Genomic DNA, 21,712 nt, shown 5'->3' with positions numbered 1-21,712 from the left:
AAAATCCAGCATCCATCACTTTTTTCCCTTTGATGGTTAACACCTAGCCAAACAACAATTAAAAATGAAAAAAGTTTTAGCGCACAAATTGAAGACAGATAAATTTATTGATCAGATTGAATAATTCAAGATATATATTGGCGACTAATTACATGAAATACTCTCCTCTCTCCCTCTCTCTCTCTCTCTCTCTCACACACACACACACACACACACACAAAGTGACGTCTTTCATTTATATTCAGAATCTAACATATATTGCTGTATGTTCTTTTCGATACCCGTTAACTTAAATCCAAGGAAAGCTATATTATATAAAGAAACTTTGCATAACCAAGTTAAAACAAAAATGGGTAATATAGAGAAATTTAGTTTTTGGGTCGATAACATTGGGCACCTCATCTCCCTATCAGAATGGAGGTGGGCGGTGGGTAAGATTGCTGCTTAGATAGTGGCTGGGTGCCTAAAAGTTTACCAAGCAATGACAATGAAAAACTATCAAGTTTCATGTTTTAAAAACATGAACCGTTTCTTATTACCTATTAAAAAATAAAAAAGAACCTTTTCTACCGGTTCAGTGCTTAATGATTGTAATAATAAATTAATTAGCAGTAAAAATATTAACTATAATATCTTATAATTAAGTGTTGTTTTCAATAGATATAATATATATTAAAATAATCTAGTTTTAACAGATTCGTTTTGCTTAATTAATGCATCTTAAACATGTGTGAAAGTGGAAGTTTTGTCTATTTGCCAGAACCCTTTACTACGGTGGTCAACTTAAATTAATTAAAATAAATGTATAGGAAATGTGTTTATAATATATACATATATATGTATAAAGTATTTGTTTTAGTAGTATTCTAATAAAAGTATTCAAAAATAGACAAAAGATTTAGCGTGCTGCATGCAACAAATCCCTTGCTCCTGATTAATTCTTTCATCAATTCAAATTTAATTTAATTATTATTTTTTAAAAAAAATTTAAAAAAAGAGAATTGTCAGTGCTTTCTGGTTAATTACGTATTATCAAGATTTGAATAAATGGATATCTATATATTGTTTTCAAATCCCAAACTGGATTTTGCTTTATGGTCTTGGAAAGTTGAAATTACAATTAAGAAAGAAGATTAATATAATGAGGGTATATTATATTATAGGGTATACAAAGTAACGAGGCTTTGAGGATTTCTTTTCTCTTTTGGGGGAGGGCTTAGATAAGGAAATCTGATTCATTGTATTGCACATTTATGTGCAAGTGCGTTCACCAAATTTCCTAAGGGGATGAGTTAAAAAATTAAAATAAATACTGCTAATCAATTGATCTATGTATTCTAGCTAATGATCATTAACTAGAAATTAGCTTTTCGATTTTTTTTTTTTTTTCCTAATATCCGAAGTAAGCTCCTCAAGGTGAAAATCCCTCTTTCCCAAATTGCAAATATATATATATATATATATATCTCCAAAGCTAAAGTAAAAAACTTTTATTAGCTTTCTTTGAAATCATTAGTATAAGATAGTTCATATTTTTCTCTTTTCTTTTGCGTTTGTTTTTTTAATTTTTTTTTTTATTTCGCTTCCTGTTGGGGACCGCGGATTAACTCGTTGTATTTGCTTATTTATAATATTAAATATCATATTAAATCATATATATATATATATGTATGTATGTATACATATTAGTTATTTGCCTTCATATTTAGGTCAAAAAGGATATCTTACTTTAAGATGCAAAAGTGTTTTTTGCCACTTCCACTGGTCCCCAAGAGCAACATATATATTTACACTAAAGTTCAAATATCTTATTCCCTCAACAATTTTCAAAATGCACTGTCGACTTGATGGAGTTGAGCTTTTATTGTCACTTTTTTCTTTCTTTCTTTTTTTTTTTACCCATCTTTTTTAAAGAAAGTCAAGTAAAATCGATCAAACCAATAGAGAAGTAAAAGCCAAAATAAATAAAAAAGAAATGTGTGATCTGTTTAGAAAGATGGTTCTCATATATCCATCAAATGTCAAAGAATTATTTCCTAAGGCATGCAATCACAAACATTAAAAAGGTGGAGGAAAGTTACTATCTGAAACAATTATTCCAATGGCAGTGATATTCTCGATGATGGATACTACTGGCTCTAAGTCTAACAGATTCCTAAACTTTCTCAAAGTTGTGATTGCAAAAGAAATTTCATTGGATCTGTCTTTCTCAAGTTTGGAACCTTACCTAACATCTTCAAGTGCCAAGTTCTGCTGCATGTCACCTACATCATCAACTACATATATGTTTCCCCCAAAAAAAAAATAAAAAAAATACATATATCTAAATATAAATATAAATTATTTAATAATATAATTTTATCAAACCAGAGATATTTATACTAAGAGTTGCTACATCTAGTCAAAATTTTTACATTTTAAATGCATTTAATGGAATTGGCAAAGTTGCTATTTAAACGTCTTGTTTTTTATTTTTTGGTAAATATGTAAACATGCTTGATTTAACCAAATTAAAAACTGACCATGCATAACATTAGTAGTACTGGTGCCACGATGGCCTAAGAAAGAAAAAGAGTCACATCATGGATGGTGCATTATCTATACATTGCATACATACTACATATATAAATAAATATGTATATGCGACATGATTGCAAAATTTAATTGAAACACGGGGTAAAATCAAATGACAAAAGAGGCATTAAGATGGGTGGAAAAAATAAATTAGTAAGATCTATAGATGGGACAATTGTGATATTAGCGTAGCTTCCTTTTAGATGACTATTGCTTATGTCATACTTTTGAAAAAAAATTATAAGTAGGCGCGCATAGGGCATCCATATTCCATGTAGGAAATACTGTACCCTCCCCCCAAAAAATAAAATAAAAAAAATACTGTACCTTACACTATGGGAAAAGATAGCTACATGATAATTTTCATAGTAACTTCTAACTATGCATCTCACTAATAATTAACCTCTAATTAATTAATATCAATTTGTTATTTTTTCACTCCTATATGTACTAGCTCTCCAAAAGAATCCAGCGAATTCGATTGGGGTATCAAGTTTTATATATCTTCTTGTAGATGTTGTTTAATGATTGATTGATATGCTTATTTGCTTAATTAATTCCTTTAAATTTCTTGTCAATACCATTAAAAAAGAAGAAGAAATTCTTGTCGATCACATATATAGAATTACATGCACAGCATAAACCTGTTCGGATTCTTAGATCCCTTCCTCAATACATAATTAGTGTTTCTAGAATTAAATAATGGCAATAATTTAGTTCAAATAATTAATTAAAAATAATATTTAGGCTTTGCTGTCTCTATATATAATCGATTAATTAAATTTGAAATTAACTATTTGAAGATGATACTTGGTATTTTCAACCCAAAAAAAAAAAAAATGTAGGTAATATACATAGAGTTCTTAAGTCTCCACAGGAAACTTCTGACTTGAAAGAAAATGTGATAGTCTATAGATTAGGAAGATTAGTGGTCTTTTGTCAACTTTAGTCAGACCAGTTGGCCCAGTGATTTGAGTTGGCATCTACTAAATGATGGTGACCTAGACCCTTTTTTTTTTATTTTTTAACCGGGGATGAATATCGAATTATATAATGTTATCACATTTCTTAATTAGTTCTGGTTTTTAATATAAGTTTATCTGTTATTTTATTTAAAATTTGAGTAATAGTACTACACATACCAATTCTAATGAAATAACACCACATGGTTAGCATCCAAAACATTAATAAACAAGTTGATACCAATAGTATTATTGTTAAAAAACTCCTATTTTATAACCCTATATATATATATATATATTAATTAAGTTGATATGCTTCAAAGGTTTGGGTATTAGCTATAGAGATGAGTTACTTTCATGAAAATGTTGAGCCGATCAGTACTGAATTACATGAATTCACTAAGATTACTAATTAGTACAGATTCTCACTTGAATCTCACAGTCATTTATTATGTGTGGTACTTGACAACTTTCACCGTGAATTGAAAATGTGGACCTCTAACAATGAGTGACATACTCAATTCGCACAGTAATTAATTAAATTTAAATTCTCACATCTTGGATTCGGAGCAAACAAAATGATTCAAATAAATAAAGTTAACCATGGATGATTTGAAAGCAGCTTTTGAGGTAAAGACTTTGGTACATATTAAGCATAAAAATTAAGGTTCAAAATGAGAAAATTATTTGAGAAAGAAAGAGCTATATGTAGCAGATTCTTAAAATGCTTTTTTTTTTTTTTTTTTTGGTGGTAATAAGATTCTTAAAATGATATGTAAACAACAAGAGTTAGCTTATAGATTGAGACATCCCAGAAATATAAAATATTGTTAAGGTGGTTTTTGGATGTGATATACCTATCAGATTTGCATAGTATGAGTAGCTAATCCCACTTATTTAATGGTCAAGATGGCTATATAGATAATCCTCCTAGTTGTATTCTTTTTTGTTAAGTAAACCCCCAAGTGCTTCATAATTACGACCCCTTGAATCAGGATCTCCCATCAACTTTTATTAATTGTTCCCTATACTTAGTTGACTGCATATGTACATATGCTACTAGTTAATTTATATATTACAGTTGTTTTATTTTTTTTAAAAAAAGGACATATATAATAAAACTAAAATAATGTGGAGGCAAATATAAAAATAATACAATAATTTAGCCGGTATTCAAATAATAATAAATATAAAATTGTGGCTATACTATTTTATTGTTTCATAAACACTAGTAATTGATTTGTGAAATTAAATTTCTATACATAAATTAATCTTCAAATTTTTCACAAGCTATTATTAAGGGCTAATTAATGCATAATTTTCTGAGAATTTGATCTGTGTAGGAAAAGCGTTATAAAAAGAAGAAGTAAAGAAATAGAAAGTAAGAAGATAGAGAAGAAAAGTGCAATTGCAGTACGTACACAAATTGGGAATAATTTGGAGAAAAATGAAAGCAAGTCATTGTTGGTATGATGGATATATAAGCCAATATATTATAAATATATACATATTGAGGACGATAAAGACAGAAAGTTTTCTGTAAAGGATTTTGTAAATCTTCAAAAATGGTTGTAAGTTTTACTAAACCACACCTTTTTCTAGGACAAGTCCAATCTTACATTACATAATTCAGGAATCTCTCCCACAAAAAGCAGATTTATCTTATCTTGGATTTTTAGTATGTCATAAGTTATATCCATGATGTGTATATACCTAAAAGTGGTAAAGCCCTGAAGAAAAGAAATGTATAAAGACAATAGCAGAAGGACAAAACAAAAGTTATAGCAAAGATATCCAATGGGGTATATGCAAGAGAAAAGAGCTACATGGTGTTCCTCATGAGTTTCAATCAAAATGCTTTTAAAGCACACTCCCTCTCTCTCTCTCTCTCTCTCTCTCTCTTCCCCCCCCCCCATCTATAGTCTTATTTCCTAAGTCTAGCCTTATTAAGACTTTGTAACTGTTAAATAGTGGAATATACTTCCTTACATAGCCACAACACACAATTCATTTCCAATTCAATTAAATTCATCCTCCTTTTACCCTTTGCTATTAAACCAGGTCTTAGTTCCCAACAAAGTGAGAAATTCCCACATCTTTTGTTTTTTTTTGGAATTTTTCCCCACATGAAGATCCAATTACCAGAGCCGTGTCCCTCTGAAAGTTCAAGCATCATCTCAGTTTCAGAGGCTCTGCAACCATCAAGCATACAAGTCTCAATGGATATCCAAAAGCAGAGGAATCAACCAGAGGAAGAAGAAGTAGAAGAACAACAAGAACAAGATGGAGATGGAGATGAAGAAGAAAAGGTTAAGAAGGCCGAGGAAGGTGATCATGAAGATCACAATAAACACCAAGAAGAAAGCAAAAATTCTCATCTTGTGTTGGATCTAAGCCTCTCCAATGAAGATTCGAAGCCAGAACTCAATCTCATAGACTCCTTCGAATCGAATTCATCGAGGAATTCTTCTGACACCGATACTCATCCTCATCAAGGTAATGAAACTGAGCCGAGAGTTTTCTCATGCAACTATTGCCAGAGGAAGTTTTACAGCTCACAGGCACTTGGAGGCCACCAAAATGCTCATAAGCGAGAGAGAACACTAGCAAAGAGAGGACATAAGATTGGTATTGCCTCAACGGCTTTTGGGTTTCCAACTTCTCTACCCCATAGATACTCCAGCATAGCTTCTCTGCCACTGCATGGCTCCTTCAATAAGTCTCTTGGTATTCAAGTGCATTCCATGATTCATAAGCCTGCTTACCAACCAAACACAAACACAGTTGCTACTTCTCATCTTTATGGTCGAAACGGATGGCTCAGATTCCCTATTGATCAGCAACCTGCAATTGGACGGCATGTTTTGGAGAATCTTCATGTGGGAACGGCCTTAGGATCTTCCTCGTCGTCCACTGGTGGAGCTGCGAGATTCGAAACCGCTCGGAAGTTTTCACAGGCGACTGAAGGAACTGGAGGAGGGTTCTGTTGGAATAGTGTTGGCTTTTCAAAGACCAAGCAAGATGAATTGCAGAAACTTGACTTGTCCCTCAAGCTTTAATTAAAAAGCTCCCTTATCTTTTCCTTTTCTTTTAATTAAATTTTCTTTTCTTTTCTTTTTCTTTTTTTTTTTTTTTTTTGTTCCACTTTGAATTGTGATTTTAATTGATTTACTTCCTTATTGTCTAGTTGCAACTTCTTGTAAATTGTTCTTTTGGGTACAGAACACATTTTGAGAGATTTTTATTTTTGATGAAAATTCTTGTTTGTCTTAAATTCCAAAATAGTTCCGTATAAAAACAAAATGCCATATACGGTGTGGTTGGGAAGTTGGAAGTTGGAAGTGATTAGAATCAGACAACTTTGCTTTGTGCTTCACTCTTTTGAATATCGATTTTCCCCTGCATTTAGATGATCTTTGCCTAAAAGGCAGCCTAGATTCTTTAAATGCATATGGAAGTGGCTCACAGCTTTTTAACAGTTAAAAACATAGATTTTATATTTGTAAAATGCATGTGTAAGAACATGATCTGGTAATTCTCTTTTTCAGATTTGAATAGAAGTTCATTCTTCTTCTCTTCATTCTTTTTTTTTGGGATAAAAGATATAGATGGTAATTGAGAAAAAAAAATAATAAATAAATAAAGACTTTAGATAGTCGTAATACAAACAGGACTCAATTTTGAAATTCTGAATGGGAGGGTGTGTGCTGATGATGTGTATGTGACAGGGCACCAGATGTCAATAGGGGACTCTTTTGTTAATGTCATGAATCCCAAATGTTTTTGAGTGGCAAAAAAATTTGGATGCTTGTGATTGTCATTTCGTATTGTTAATTGGATGTGGACCCCCAAAAGTATAAGAATTGGATGGTCATGATTGTAGGAAAGACATTATCTTTGACCCACCTGCAGTTAAAGTAATAGACCATCTCAATGGTGATCAAAAGAGGTAGGTGAAGCAAACCATGTGAAAATAAGGCACATAATGACCCTTTTGCTATGCTTTCACATCATTTAATTTGATCAGTATTATATTATATAAATTATGGGTAATCTTGATTTTTTACCTAGAAGATCTCTTAGCTTGGCTAGGAGGGTCCCTCGTGAATGGTGGGTCCAGATCCACCTGATGTTTACAATCCCATTATCAGGTTATTAGTCATAATGGAACAAAATTCTCCTAGAATTAAGATGTAAAGTAACTGAAGTTTTGTCATTATGACACTTAATTATCATGGAAATATCACATTAAACAAAAGAGAGGTTTTGCTAGGATGACCCTTTTGCCACACCAGTCCTGAAAATGAAATACCAATTAAGTTTCTTTTTTTTTTGGTTTGGTTTTTTCCACATGCTCCTGTGCAGGATCGGTTCAGATGTCCATTTATTGTGTTACACTGCCTCATTCGTTACCATTTTTTAAATTAAATATTGGCAACCTTTAATTTCGCCTCCCAATTAAGAAACGCTTTTTTTGGGGGGGGAAAAAAAAAAAATCTGCTAGTTTTTGAAAGAGATGCATGATATAATTGGACTTTGTCATTTTGATGAGAGTAGGTGAAAAATTAAGCCAAGACTTTTAGTATTCTCTATTAGAATCATATTATGATATATTTGATAATTGAAGAAGATTTGTCTTCTTTTGAATTATAATATTGTATTTAAAACGGAGATTTTCTTGATTTATACAAAGGCAATCTATATGTATATATTTGTCCATATCAATGAAAGAGAGAGATTATGGAAAACCCTTCTGAAAATAAGAACTTAGTTGTAATGATGTTACTGCCTACGTCCTCATAAATTTCAAAACGCAATCCATCTTTTTTATAAAAAAGGGAAAAATGATAGAAATAATAAACTGGGTGTAACATTAGTGGATCTGATTAAAAAATTCTGGGGTAAATTAATAATATAATGGGTGCAGTAATAAATCGTAGATATTGCACGTGATCTATACAAATTATATTGTACAAGTCATATTAACAGCTACATAAAAAAAAAATATATATATATATATATATTAATAATAAAATGGAAATATGACAGCTGTTGTGTGACAATTGATGGGGAAAATGTCACATAAAAAAAATTTGCGCAGAACACCAATTTATTATTGAAAGCCTTCAACTTCTTTTCTTTCCTTTTTCTTCAGATTCTTAGATTGTTTGCATAGATAACAAATTCATTTTAGTTGGCAAAAAAAAAAATATTTTATAAGCACGGTGAAGGATGTGCAGAGCAGAGTTGGTTTCTGGTATAGTTCCATTCAAAAGACTCAAATCTTTTCTTGACTAAACTTCTTTTGAGCCTTTCAATCAACCCACTATCGGATCATTTGCAGTACTAAAAGCAATTCCATGAAACATAACTGACTAAACCCCCTTTAATTAATTTCTTTTCTTTTATTTTCTAAAGCAAAAATAAATAATAATAATCATAATAATAAAAACTAAATAAATCCTTTATTTTCTTCTAGAAGAGATTGGACCCCAACACGCATACTGGCATGTTAGAATTTTGCGATTCTAATCGACTAGCATAGAAAACAAAGATGGTAGTAGAAATGACAAATATGATGTAAACCAGCTAACTTATCCAACATAAACAGGAGAACAATTTTAAACTCAAGCATAGATTGTGACAAACTAATGGGCAGAACAGAAAAATTGAGCCTTAAGTACCATGGGTTTTACTAAAATGGATGTCTAGCAAGCAATATTAATTGATTGACATAAATACTGTAGTTATTCACCAAAAATAGGCATAAATACTGTAGTTTGGAAGTGAGGATCACTACCACCCTAGCTAGCTAACTAGTACCATAGTGCATAGATAAAGCAATGCTTTATAAAATTGGAGACCAATAGTTAGAGCACATCACATTTCTAGACCCTTTCCATTAACTTTTCAACTTATTTCAAATCGACACGAAATTTGATTTAATAGACGTACAATAACATTTTCTATGCACAAAGTCTTCAACATCAATTATGATTTAAACATCAAATATGCATGTTTATAATTACATAAACATAAAAAGTGGGTTTTAAAATCATTAGAACTTAATTCACAAACTAGTTTAGCTACTATTAAATTTACCAAAGGGTATAAATGGCAGCTATGATAAAAGTAGGCCTGCAAGATACTTACAAATGCCGAACGAGACAAGCAAAAATGCACGCCTTCTCCAGAATCTAATAACTATCAAATCAAATTTGTAGAGAGTGAATGGAATTGATTATCTCACACTCTCAATTTCGTAAAATACAGCCAATAAATAGTCATAAACAGTTGCAGGTAAGCATGCCAAATTCTTTCCTTCATTAACTTGTAAAAAAATAAAAAAAAATCACTTCCACTGCTATCCATCAAGATATCATGCAAATGCAAAAAAATTGCACACTAGTACTAGGTTAAAAGCATTCAAGGGTTAACAATTAATCCTCATCCCAATTGTAACAAGGCCAACCACTTTACTTCTTTTCAATGAAAGATTTTACAGTTCCCATCCATTTAATAAACTCGGTTTTATCTTTGTTCTTCATGCATTCATGCAAGAAAGAAGCTAGTTCATCCGTTATGCCCCTGGCTTCCAAGAATTCATAAAGTGAATCTTGCAATTCATCATCCAACTCCCTGTACACAAGAAACCACAAAAACCAATTATAAATTCCTCGGTGTATGCACAATATTAGAGAGCAAAGACGATGAAACTATTTTCAGACCATCAAACAGAGAATCATGGAGAAGCAGAGTAATCTTGTTTACTACAGTATGAGTCAAATATTTTTGATCAATCAGGTTTACACAATATGCCATCCAATTTTTAACTTGTTTTAAATCATTTCAATTACAAAGTAACAATGAAAGCAGTAAAACTAACAAAACTAACATACTTGAATTCAGGACCCGCATATGGCTGAGGTGGCATGTTATCACGTTTTTTAACGTAAAGCTTGTCAATCTCTATACTATCTGGCCAAACTGAGCACATGATCTCCAAGACATTACCACCTTCTTTCTTGGAGATATTGACAATCATGGTGATGTGAAGGACATGATCTCCAACACCACCAGCAGAGTTTGGTCCAGTAATAGCTCCATCAAACATGGTGGCTTCGAGTTTTATGTCCTCATTCTCTCCATATTTTCTTTTCAAGCTAATCCATTGCTCTCCAGGCCGTTCATCAACTGTAAATGAATTAAATTTTGTAACTGGCTGTTACAAAGATGAAAAAGGATATATAATTAAAACATGGGAATAAACATTGACCCCCCAATATGCTTATGCAAAAATGTTTCCTACAAAACCACTTTCCTAGAATTCCTAAGTCTAACAGAATAACAGAATAATCTTAATTTGAAAAGGTGTGTGTGTATATATATATATATGTATATATATATATATATATATATAAAATTACTCCCTAAATATTAGTTGAGAAATACCCTCTGAAACCACTACTTTCCAAGCACCATAAAAATGTAAGTGTCACAAAGGTACAAACTTTTTCACAAAACCCATCTCCCTAAACTAACCAACATATTAAGCTACCAATAGAAATTCTTCAATATTTGCAAATTCTCAAACATAATCCTAACCATTTTCAATTAAAAAATAAATAAATAAATAAATAAATAAAACAGAGAGGGGATTGAAAGTAGGAACCTGGTAGGGAGGAGCGCGGTCGAGTTCGTACTGGATTTCGTTGCGAAGGAGTCTAAGAATGTTACCGTCGAAGGCGGATTTGCGCATTTCGGAGATGTAAGTTCTGGTGAAATGAGGGGATGAGAGTTTAGGATTTACAAAGGAGAGGGGCTTTTCCACAGCAGATTCCATAAAGGGTTGGACTCTGCAAACTGAGCAAGAAGGTGAAAATGGTGAAATTAGGGTTTCTCTCAAACACCGGACTAAGCGTGCCATTTTCGAGCCAAGCGAGAGAGACAGGGTTTAGAGAAGGGAAACAAGAAGACAACGGATCTCAATTGCTGGCTCTGTGCATTTCCATTTTTGCCCCTTATTAAATCCTAATCTCAAATTTTGATTAAAAATCCTCTCATCTGGTGAATGTCAATGAAGATGAAGCCGAAGTTTATTAAATTTAACACTTCAAATAAAAAAATAAAAAAGTTTATTACATTTGAAAAAAAAAAAAGAAAATCAAATAAATAGACAATTGCATTTTTTTTTTTAAAACTTAAACTGGGAACGTGACTTTTGTTTTTTGATTTATAATTAAATGAGAAGCGCCTAATTGGTATTTAAACATGTTTTAGGATGTAATATAATATTTCTTAAAAGTTAAGGTACAAAGCATAAGATACTGTTAGTGTAATGTTATTTTTGTTGCTATCATAAGTTAATTTGTAATAATTAGTTATTGTACTTTCAATTTTTGATAAAAACACTACTGTATTAGGTAGCCAAAGTATAGCTTGTCTTTTGGCAATATGATTACCGCAGTAGTAGGTGAAAATTAGGCAGTTTACTGTTTCTAAAAACTTGTGGGTATATGTTATGTCTATAATGATCGAGGGTGAAGTAACCACACCAGTTTAAACTTCTTTCTCTTTCGTTTTTGCTGTATTTTTTGTTCTAAAAATCCAACAAATAGTATCAGAGCTCTAATGATCTTAGTGGGGCTGTGAGTGAAATAGCAAAAAATACAGAAACCTTCCTTCTACCTTTCCTTCCTTTTTTAATGGCTTCAACTCATTTTTCTGCTCCATCGCCTCCTATATTTTCTGGAGAAAATTATGCCATGTGGTTTATAAAAATGAAAGCTTACCTTCAAGCTTTTAATTTGTGGGAAGTAGTAGAGACCGAAAGAAATTCTCTCCATTTGACAATAAATCCTACTATCGCTCAAATAAAACAACATAGTGAGGAGGTTGCTAAAAAGTTTAAGGCTTTATCTGTCTTACATTCTGGTATTTCAAAAGTGATGTTCACCAGAATTTTGGCTTGCACTACAGCTAAAGAGGTCTGAGACAAGCTAAAAGAAGAGTTATAGGGAAGTGCAAGAACAAGACAAATGCAAGTATTAAACTTAAGGAGGGAGTTCGAAACTTTAAGAATGAAGGATTTTGAGTTGATAAAAAACTTCATTGACAGACTTATGAAGGTAGTAAACCAGATCAGAATTCTTGGAGAGGAGCTAGGAGATAGAAGAGTGGTGGAAAGTGCTGGTAAGCTTACCAGAAAAGTTCGAAGCAAAGATCTCATCCTTGGAGGAGTCAAAAGACCTGGATCATATTTCTTTGTCAGAGCTTGTTAATGCTTTACAAGTAACTGAACAAAGAAGATCTATAAAACAAGAAGAAACCTCAGAAAGTGCTTTTTTAGCATTACAAAAAGGTAAGGCTCCAGCAAACAATAATCAAAGGAAGCAGTAAGGTGGAGGAAGTAATGTCAAAGGAAAACATGGTGCTGATACAAGCAGAGAAGGTGAAAGAAAGAAGTTTATGAAGTGCTCTTATTGCAAAAAGGGCAACCATCCTGAAAAATATTGTTGGTTTAGGCCATTCAATATAGAGTTTGCAAACAACTGGGACATATTGAAAAAATTTGCAAAAACAAAGGAGGACCAGTGCAACAAGCATACTAAGTACAAGTTGCTGATGAAGCACAACAAAGTGAGGAAAGGCTGTTTGTTGCTACATGTTATGTAGAAAACGGCAGTAAAGAAGCTTGGTTGGTGGATAGTGGCTGCACACATATGATTCATGATACTGATCTCTTCAAGACCTTGGATAGAAGCTTTGTTTCCAAAGTCCAAATAGGAAATAGAGATTTTATTCAAGTTCAAGGCAAAGGAGAAGTGGCTATGGAAACTTTAACAGGTACTAAACTCATTTCAAATGTGTTATATGTACCCAAAATTAATCAAAACTTGTTAAGTGTGGGACAAATGCTTGAAAATGGATATTCTTTGAATTTTCAAGATAAGTTTTGCATAATATATGATCAACATGGAAGTGAAATTCTAAATTTTGGAATGAAAGATAAAAGCTTTGTGGTAGAGTGGAACAAGAAGGGAAATAATGTTTTTTATGCCAAAATTAGTGATGAATCTAAGTTGTGGCATAAAAGACTTAGTCATTTTAACTATGACTCATTGAATCTAATGCATGAAAAGAAATTGGTGGAGAATATGCCTACTGTTAGCAAAAACCTGGAAGTGTGTGAAGTTTATCAGTTTGGTAAGCAACAAAGGCTGCCATTCCCTTCGAAAGGAGCTTGGAAAGCCTCTGAAAAGCTTCAATTAATTCATAGTGATGTATGTGGACCTATGAGTGAGAATTCTATCAACGGTAGTAGATATTTTCTCACTTTTATGGATGATTTCTCCAGAATGTGTTGGGTGTATATTCTGAAACAAAAATCTGAAGTTGCTGAAATTTTCACCAGCTTTAAAGCCATGGTAGAAAATCAAGCAAAATGTAGCATTAAGGTGATACGATCTGATAATGGGACTGAATATACAGCTCAAAAGTTTGAGTTGCAATGCAAAGAAGCTGGAATTAAACATTAGCTGACCTCTCCCTATACTCGTCAGCAAAATGAGGTTAGTGAGAGGAAGAGCAAGACTATTATGGAGATATGTAGATGCTTGTTGGTTGAGAAGCAATTACCAAAGAAGTTTTGGACTGAAGCAGTAAATACCTCAGTGTATTTGCTAAATAGATTACCAACTAAAGCATTGGAGTTTAAAACTCCATATGAGGTGTGGTATGGGGTCAAGCCTACTGTGGAGCATTTGAAGATATTTGGGAGCATTTGTTATACGCATGTTCCTGAAATTACGAGGGACAAATTGGATCAAAAAGCTTAGATGGGAATTTTTGTTGGTTACAGCAGCAATACAAAAGGGTACAGAGTATATCATTTGAAAACTAACAAGCTAATTATTAGTAGGAATGTTAAAGTTGATGAAGCTGCTATTTGGAATTGGAAAAAGAGTGAAGTTCAAGCCTCAGAAAAGAATTTTCCCTAAGAACATGACGACATTCAGGATGAGAATGATTCAAATGATGAAGATGCTGTTAGAATTCAAGGTACAAGATCATTGACTGATGTAAATGAGAAAAGCATATGAGGTACAAGACCTCCGACTGATGCATCCGAGATAAGCATCCGAGGTACAAGACCTCTGACTGATGCATCCGAGATAAGCATCCGAGGTACAAGAGCTTTCACTGATGCATCCAAGAAAAGTGTCTGAGATACAAGACACCTATATAATATTTGAGATACAAGATCCCTGTCCGATATCCAAGCTATAAGACCCCTGTCCGATGTCTGAGATACAAGATCGCTGTCCGATGTCCGAGATACAAGACTCCTGTCCGATGGCGAGCTATAAGACCCCTGTCCGATGTCCGAGATACAAGATCCCTGTCCAATGTCCGAGATACAAGACTCCTGTCCGATGTCCGAGCTATAAGACCACTGTCCGATGTTTGAGATACAAGACCCCTGTCCGATGTCCGAGATACAAGATCCCTGTCCAATGTCTGAGCTATAAGATCTCTGTCCGATGTTCGAGGTACAAGACCCTTAACTAATGAATATGAAAGATGCAACCTAGCATTGTGTGATACAATTACTTTCAATGACAAAAATCAGTTTGAGAGATGGAGAGAGGCCATGAAAACGGAAATCAATATGATAAGAAAAAACAAAACTTGGGAATTGGTAAACAAACCCCCAAGGCAAAAAGGTCATTGGAGTGAAATGGATCTTTAGGATCAAGGTCAATGCTGATGGTACAATAAATAAGCATAAAATAAGATTAGTAGTTAAAGGTTATGTGCAGCAACCTGGTATTGATTATGGAGATACGTTTGCACCAGTTACAAAACATGAAACAATCAAATTTCTACTAGCACTTACCGCTCAAAAAGGCTGGAAAGTTTATCATTTAGATGTGAAATCTGCATTTCTAAATGGTTACCTGTAGGAAGAAGTATATGTTGAACAACCTGAAAGCTTTGTTGTTCAAGGAAAGGACGACAAGGTTTATAAATTGCATAAGGCTCTTTATGACTTGAAACAAGCTCCCAGAGCTTGGTATAGCAGAATTGACTCACACCTTGTTGGAAAAAGATTTAAAAGAAGTGAGAATGAGCCTACTTTGTACGTGAAGTCAGGTTCAAATAATGAAAAATTGATTGTTTCTCTATATGTTGATGACTTGTTCGTTATAGGAGGAGATTCACAAAGTGTGTTGGAGTTTAAATCTGAAATGCAAAAGGTGTTTGAAATGTCAGATTTAAGAGTGGTGAACTACTTTCTTGGCATGGAGATATATCAATTTAGTCATGGCATTTTCTTATCCCAAAAGAAGTATGCTGTGGAACTACTCAAAAAGTTTGACATGGAGAAGTGTAATCCAGTTGACACTCCAATAGTTTACAATCAAAAATTTGAACTTGAAGATGGTGCTGCCAAGATTGAAGTTTCAACCTATAGAAGCCTTATTGGAAGTTTGCTGTATTTATATACTTCTAGACGTAACATTATGCTTTCTGTGAGTTTACTTTCCAGATTTATGCATGCTCCATCACATATGCATTATTCTGCAGCTAAAAGAGTGCTAAGGAACATTAGAGGCACCATAGACTATGGTGTTTTGTTTTTGAAGCAAGAAGAAGGCAAGTTGATGGGTTATGTTGATAGTGATTGGGCTGGAAGCATGGAGGATTCAAAAAGTACTTCAGGGTACTTATTTTCTCTTGGTTCAGGTCTTTTTTCATGGAGCTCACAAAAACAGGATTCAGGTGCTCAATCCACAGCTGAAGCTGAATATATTGTTGCTGTAGCTGCTTCAAATCAAGCTTTATGGCTAAGGAAGTTACTTGTTGATTTAAATGAGAGGCAAGAAGAAGCTACCACAATATACTGTGATAACAAGTCTGCAATTTCCATTGCTAAAAATCCAGGTCAACATAGAAGAACAAATCATATTCCAGTCAAATATCATGCTGTGAGAGAAGTTGAAAGAAATGGTGAAGTGAAGCTGGTTCATTGCAGTTCTGAGGTCCACCTTGCTGATATTTTGACCAAAGCTTTGCCAAGAAACAAGTTTGAAACATTAAGAAATGATCTTAGTGTTTCCAGCAAAAGTGACAAGGAGGAGTGTTAGTATAATGTCACTTTTGTTGCTGTCATAAGTTGCTTTGTAATGATTAGTTACTGTACTTTCAGTTTTTGATAAAAGCACTGCTGTATTAGGTAGCCAAAGTATGCCTTATCTTTTGGCAATATGATTACCGCAGTAGTGGGTGAAAATTAGGTGGCTTACTGTTTCTGAAAACTTGTGGGTATATATTATGTCCACAATAAATGAGGGTAAAGTAACCACACCAGTTTAAGCTTATTTCTCTTTCATTTTTACTGTGTTTTTTGTTCTAAAAATCCAACAGATACCATAGTTTAGACGTACATGGTCTAATTTTATTTTTAAAATTTTAATTGAGAAAATTTGTTATGTTATCTATTCCAATTTCACAACATAATCTATCAAAAAGATTGTTAATAATAGTTCAAGTATTTTTTAAGCTACTTTTTTCCCCACATGATATTTTGAAATTTTATTTATTTACATATAAAAATGTGTGTGTGTGTATTTTTTCTTCTGTCTTTTTATGATATGTTAATATGGCACTTAGCCAATACAGTTTGAAAACAGTTGCTTTCTTAGAATTTTACTTATTTACAGTTAATTACTTTGCATTTATGTATTTTATTTTATATTTAACTACATCTCCAAGAGTAATTTATATAACAAAAGTTGTAAAAGACATATAATCAAAACAAATTGATTTAAGGGACTTCAATTAATATGGCAGCTGATTGAATTGAACAACAGATTTTAAATTGATGAACCAACAAATATTGATTATGATATTTTATAATATATTATAAAATCTTTCCGTCGAACGATGCAAGAATAATTAACCCCAAAAAAAAAAAAAAAACGATGCAAGAATACTCTGTGTCATCTAATGTCTCAACCCACATCGTGGAATAGTGATTTGGGCCAACGGCCCAGATGAAATTCTTCTCACATATTTAGCTCCATGATATTTGGGGCTGATGGGGTGAGTATCACTTTTACCAGTGGGGTTATTTGGAAGCCCAACAAAGGTTTGAACTGAATTTATTAAACTCGTTATACATGGAGAGGTAGAGGCCTAAGAAAAAATAAATTAAATTTGCAAAATTAGTTATCATTGCTAATGGTTTTTATTTTTTTATTTTTTTCGAGAACAGGCTAATGAAGAAAGAAAAAAAGTGCTTATCTTGAAGAGCATACATTTGACATTATAATTGACAATAAGTGTGAAAGAGGAGATACATAAAAGGAGGATAACTGATGAGAAATCTCTTGTAACAAACAAAAGAAATAGACGATACAATAATTATATATATATACACATATTTTATGAATTGTTAGCATTAGTTGTAATAATAATAGTACATGATGATGAATTAATATGTAGTAGTGGTGATAGTATATATTGTCATTATCTCTTTGTAAGTTACAATCCACCAAAAACTTGGAAATAAGTCCATTGAATGAGAGAGATTATGTTTGGAGGGAAGGAAAAGAATCAAAGAATAGAAGGGAACTTTGGGTTCTATTTAATTATAAAGTTTAAGGGGCTAAAATCGAAAACCCTTTTACAACAAAACCAATCACTAGTACCTGTTTTGGAATCTGGAAGCAATATATAAGGGTTATAAGAAAATGGGAAAATGTTTTATTTTTAGGAGAAAATTCATTTTTGTTTAGATCAATTAAAAAATATGTTAAATTATTAATTTAAAATAAAAAAATCTTTTGCTATAATTATTGAGGTTCTCTTTATTTCTACAGTTTTTCAATATTGATTCAAACTAAAATCTATCTCATTTGTTTATAGAAATACACTAGAATATTTTAATATATAAATTATAAAAGGAATTAAAAGTAATTGCATACTAAACTAATTGTGATGACTTCTTTTTTTTTATTTGCTTAATGACAATATAAATATATTTGTTATGTACTAAAGTCTTATTATCCAAAAATTAATTGTGATGCATGTTTATTTTAAGTAGAATGTTTTTTTCTTTTTTCCTGATTAAAATTTTTAAGTAGAATGTGATACATACAAATGGTCTTTGTAAATACGTCATGTTACCAACTCTTAATCAATATACAACAAAATGGAATTCAACAGAAAATAAAAGGAAAAAAAAAAGAAAAAAAAAAAAAAAAGAGGAAATCTGATAGCTGCCGTGTGACAAAATGATGAGAAAGAAAATCGTATAAAACAAAACTCTGTGAGCATGTTTCATTAAAGCTTAAGGCTAAACACATAGAAGACTTGTTGGACTGGATTAGATTATGTAAACCAATCTTATTTGATTAGATCAAATTTAATATAATCAAGCTCAAATTACATCAGTCTTGCATTTCAATCAAGTTTTACTGTTTTTAGGTGTCCTATGTATGGAATTCGTATGGGATACAATTTGCATTTGCCTTCAATTTACTCTATGTAGCAAATGTTTCTAATAATTCTATTATTACTATTTTTTTTAACAAAAGAAATAGTTGCTTATCTTTCTTTTGCTGTTTGTTTACGGTCTACTTGCTCTGTTTAAGCGTTTTTCCAAGCCAAAAAAAAAAAGAGTCAAGCTACTTTCAACTTTCTAGACTGGGATGTTACTTTTAGTACAATAAAAATCTGATTTAGTTTAGGAACACGTTCTCACCTGTTCAAATCATAATATTTCCTTTTAAATTAATAAATAAAAAAATAATCCCACTAATTACAGATCACAATTAAAAAATATGATACCCCCACTATGTACCATAATTAGTGTACGTTACTTTCTCCCAAAAAAAAAAAAAAAAAATTTTCAAATTTTTAAATGGGATTTAAATCCCAGCTTACAGAGAGAGTCAGACTGTTAACCAATCTCAATCATTCCTGTAATTCCAACTAAATCCAAGACCAATTATTTACAAAACCCAAAATTCATATAGACACACCCCCAACAACCACTACCCTTTTTATACCAAAAAAGAAAACAAAAAAGAAAAGAAAAGAAAGTATACAGTGCGGCACTATCTGGCTGAGTGCCGCCGGTGGAACCCATTGGAAGAAGATTCTCATTCCCTTCATATATTTGAAAAATTACCAACCAAATCAGTTCAAGTTATATAAACTTTTTTATTTTTTCTTTTAAAATGGAATTTTCTAATGTGATCCTGTATCGTATGAATTGAACTAGTTTGATACGTAGCTTGAAAAGGACAGCTTTTAGATTGCAAAGCAATAAGGCATCTAAATGAAGTAAGTCCATAATGCTTTGCAGAAAATCTTGCATCAATGAAGATGTGGGATCTGTACCAGTGTACCTCAATGTCTACGACCTGACACCCATTAATGGATATGCCTACTGGCTTGGCCTTGGAGTTTACCATTCTGGAGTACAAGGTTAGAAGAGTTCTACTACTGTTCATTTTCCTCTGATCTTGTCTGTACCCATTTATCTTTTTTTTTTTTTTTTTCCTTTTCTAGTTTTGTAAAGTTGAATCTTAGATCTATCTCTAAATTTGCTTAATAATCCTCTCAATGGATTTCTAATTGGTTTCTTTCTTTGTCAATCTTCGTTTACTGGATTTTGGTCATGAGTTTGGTCAACTGCAAAAGGAGTAGATTCCAGCTTCAAATACCATATAGATAGTTCTTTTATTCTTTGATTGGTGAGAATAGGCAAAACCAAAGAAATAATTAATATGTTTGAACCATGGATTGTAGATGATCTGTGATTTGGGATCCATGGTTTGGAGGAATTTTTTTTCCATTTTTCAAAATCTTCTTTCTGGGTTTTTATTATTTATTGTTGGTTTTGAATGAAAAATAGAATCTTGATACTACTGCTGGGTCTTTTCTATCCATGAAGAGATTTATGATTGTGATTGGATGAAAATTTCAGTTCATGGAGTTGAGTATGCTTTTGGAGCTCATGAATATCCAACAACTGGGATATTTGAAGCCGAACCAAAACAGTGTGAAGGGTTTACATTTAGAAAGACAATTCTGATTGGGAAAACGGATATGGGACCTGCAGAGGTAAGAACTGTCATGGAAGAGCTTGCAGAGGTATACAGAGGAAATGCATATAATTTGATCACCAAAAACTGCAACCATTTCTGCGATGATGCATGTATTAAATTGACAGGAAATCCAATTCCAAGTTGGGTTAATCGGCTTGCCAGAATTGGTAATAGCTTCATTTTTGCTCATTTTAATTTCTTGTATCACTTTTTATTTTTATTTTTTATAAAGTAGTTCAAACTTTCAAATTAGTAAAAACAAAATATTTGCATTTTGCAGGATTTATGTGTAATTGTGTTCTTCCTGTGACTTTAAATTCTACAAAAATTGGGCATCACAGAATTGTTGATAAGCCTTGTGAAGGAGGAGAGAAGAACAATGTAACAAGCCAATCAAACGGATTGACTTGTTCAAATTCTTCATCTTCCTCATCATCTTCTCCTTCTGGGACTACAACCCGCAGAGGAAGAAGCAGAACCAGACGTGCACTTCCTCCATCTTCTCCTTTGATTCTTGGTTCTTCATCATCTTAATGGTTGAGAATTGCTCAAAAACAAACATAAGCAAAATCAATTTCTTCATCTTTTTATAAATTTTCTTTCATTTTTTTTTTTCTTTTTAGTTCTCTTTGGTCTTATAATGCTAAAAGATCAATCTTTGAGAGAAAAAAAAAAAATAAAAAAATGCAGCACATATCTGTACATGTTTCTATTTTTTTTTTTTTTTTGGCAAGTGACTGATATGTCTCTGCATAAAGGTATCCAATTTGGTCTCATCTCTTTTGTTTTATTGTACCCGAGCATCAAAAAAATTCCACGGCAAATTTTCATTCCTTTGGATATATTTTAAGAATATAAATAGACTCTTTTGCTTTTCTTTTTCTGGACAAAAGTCTGATCAGTTAGAAAAGGATTCAGCAGCAGTGATGCTCATTGGTCCTAAAGCATTGCTTCTAAGAAAGTAAAAGCGCTCATACAAATAATAAAAGTGAAAGCTGTTTGTTTTCTTCAAGTTGAAGTTTTTACAGTCTAGCAAATAACGTTGAATTGACA

The 21,712-nt window shown here is 32.3% G+C and overlaps 3 protein-coding genes across 3 annotated transcripts; 2 read left to right on the top strand and 1 right to left on the bottom strand.

Annotated features, from left to right (window-relative positions):
* The first annotated feature begins 5,374 nt into the window (after positions 1-5,374).
* LOC107408857 (zinc finger protein 1) lies at positions 5,375-6,898 on the top strand. Its single transcript, XM_016016287.4, has one exon. It carries the CDS (start codon positions 5,663-5,665, stop codon positions 6,593-6,595), a length of 933 nt encoding a protein of 310 aa, XP_015871773.2. The 5' UTR covers positions 5,375-5,662; the 3' UTR covers positions 6,596-6,898.
* Positions 6,899-9,764: 2,866 nt separating this feature from the next.
* Positions 9,765-11,533, bottom strand: LOC107408811 (uncharacterized protein At2g39795, mitochondrial). The gene is made up of 3 exons (XM_016016234.4): positions 11,209-11,533; positions 10,436-10,758; positions 9,765-10,175 (listed from the first exon to the last, which is right to left on the bottom strand). The coding sequence occupies exons 1-3, from the start codon at positions 11,461-11,463 to the stop codon at positions 10,013-10,015; spliced, it is 741 nt and encodes a 246-aa protein (XP_015871720.3). The 5' UTR covers positions 11,464-11,533; the 3' UTR covers positions 9,765-10,012.
* Positions 11,534-19,623: 8,090 nt separating this feature from the next.
* On the top strand, positions 19,624-21,454 carry LOC107408831 (deSI-like protein At4g17486). The gene is made up of 3 exons (XM_016016256.4): positions 19,624-20,036; positions 20,539-20,826; positions 20,940-21,454. The coding sequence occupies exons 1-3, from the start codon at positions 19,904-19,906 to the stop codon at positions 21,191-21,193; spliced, it is 675 nt and encodes a 224-aa protein (XP_015871742.1). The 5' UTR covers positions 19,624-19,903; the 3' UTR covers positions 21,194-21,454.
* Positions 21,455-21,712: the final 258 nt, after the last annotated feature.

The sequence above is a fragment of the Ziziphus jujuba genome, chromosome 1 (assembly GCF_031755915.1).
Source record: "Ziziphus jujuba cultivar Dongzao chromosome 1, ASM3175591v1".
Lineage (NCBI taxonomy): Eukaryota > Viridiplantae > Streptophyta > Magnoliopsida > Rosales > Rhamnaceae > Ziziphus > Ziziphus jujuba.
This window is presented reverse-complemented; position numbering and strand designations above follow the sequence as displayed.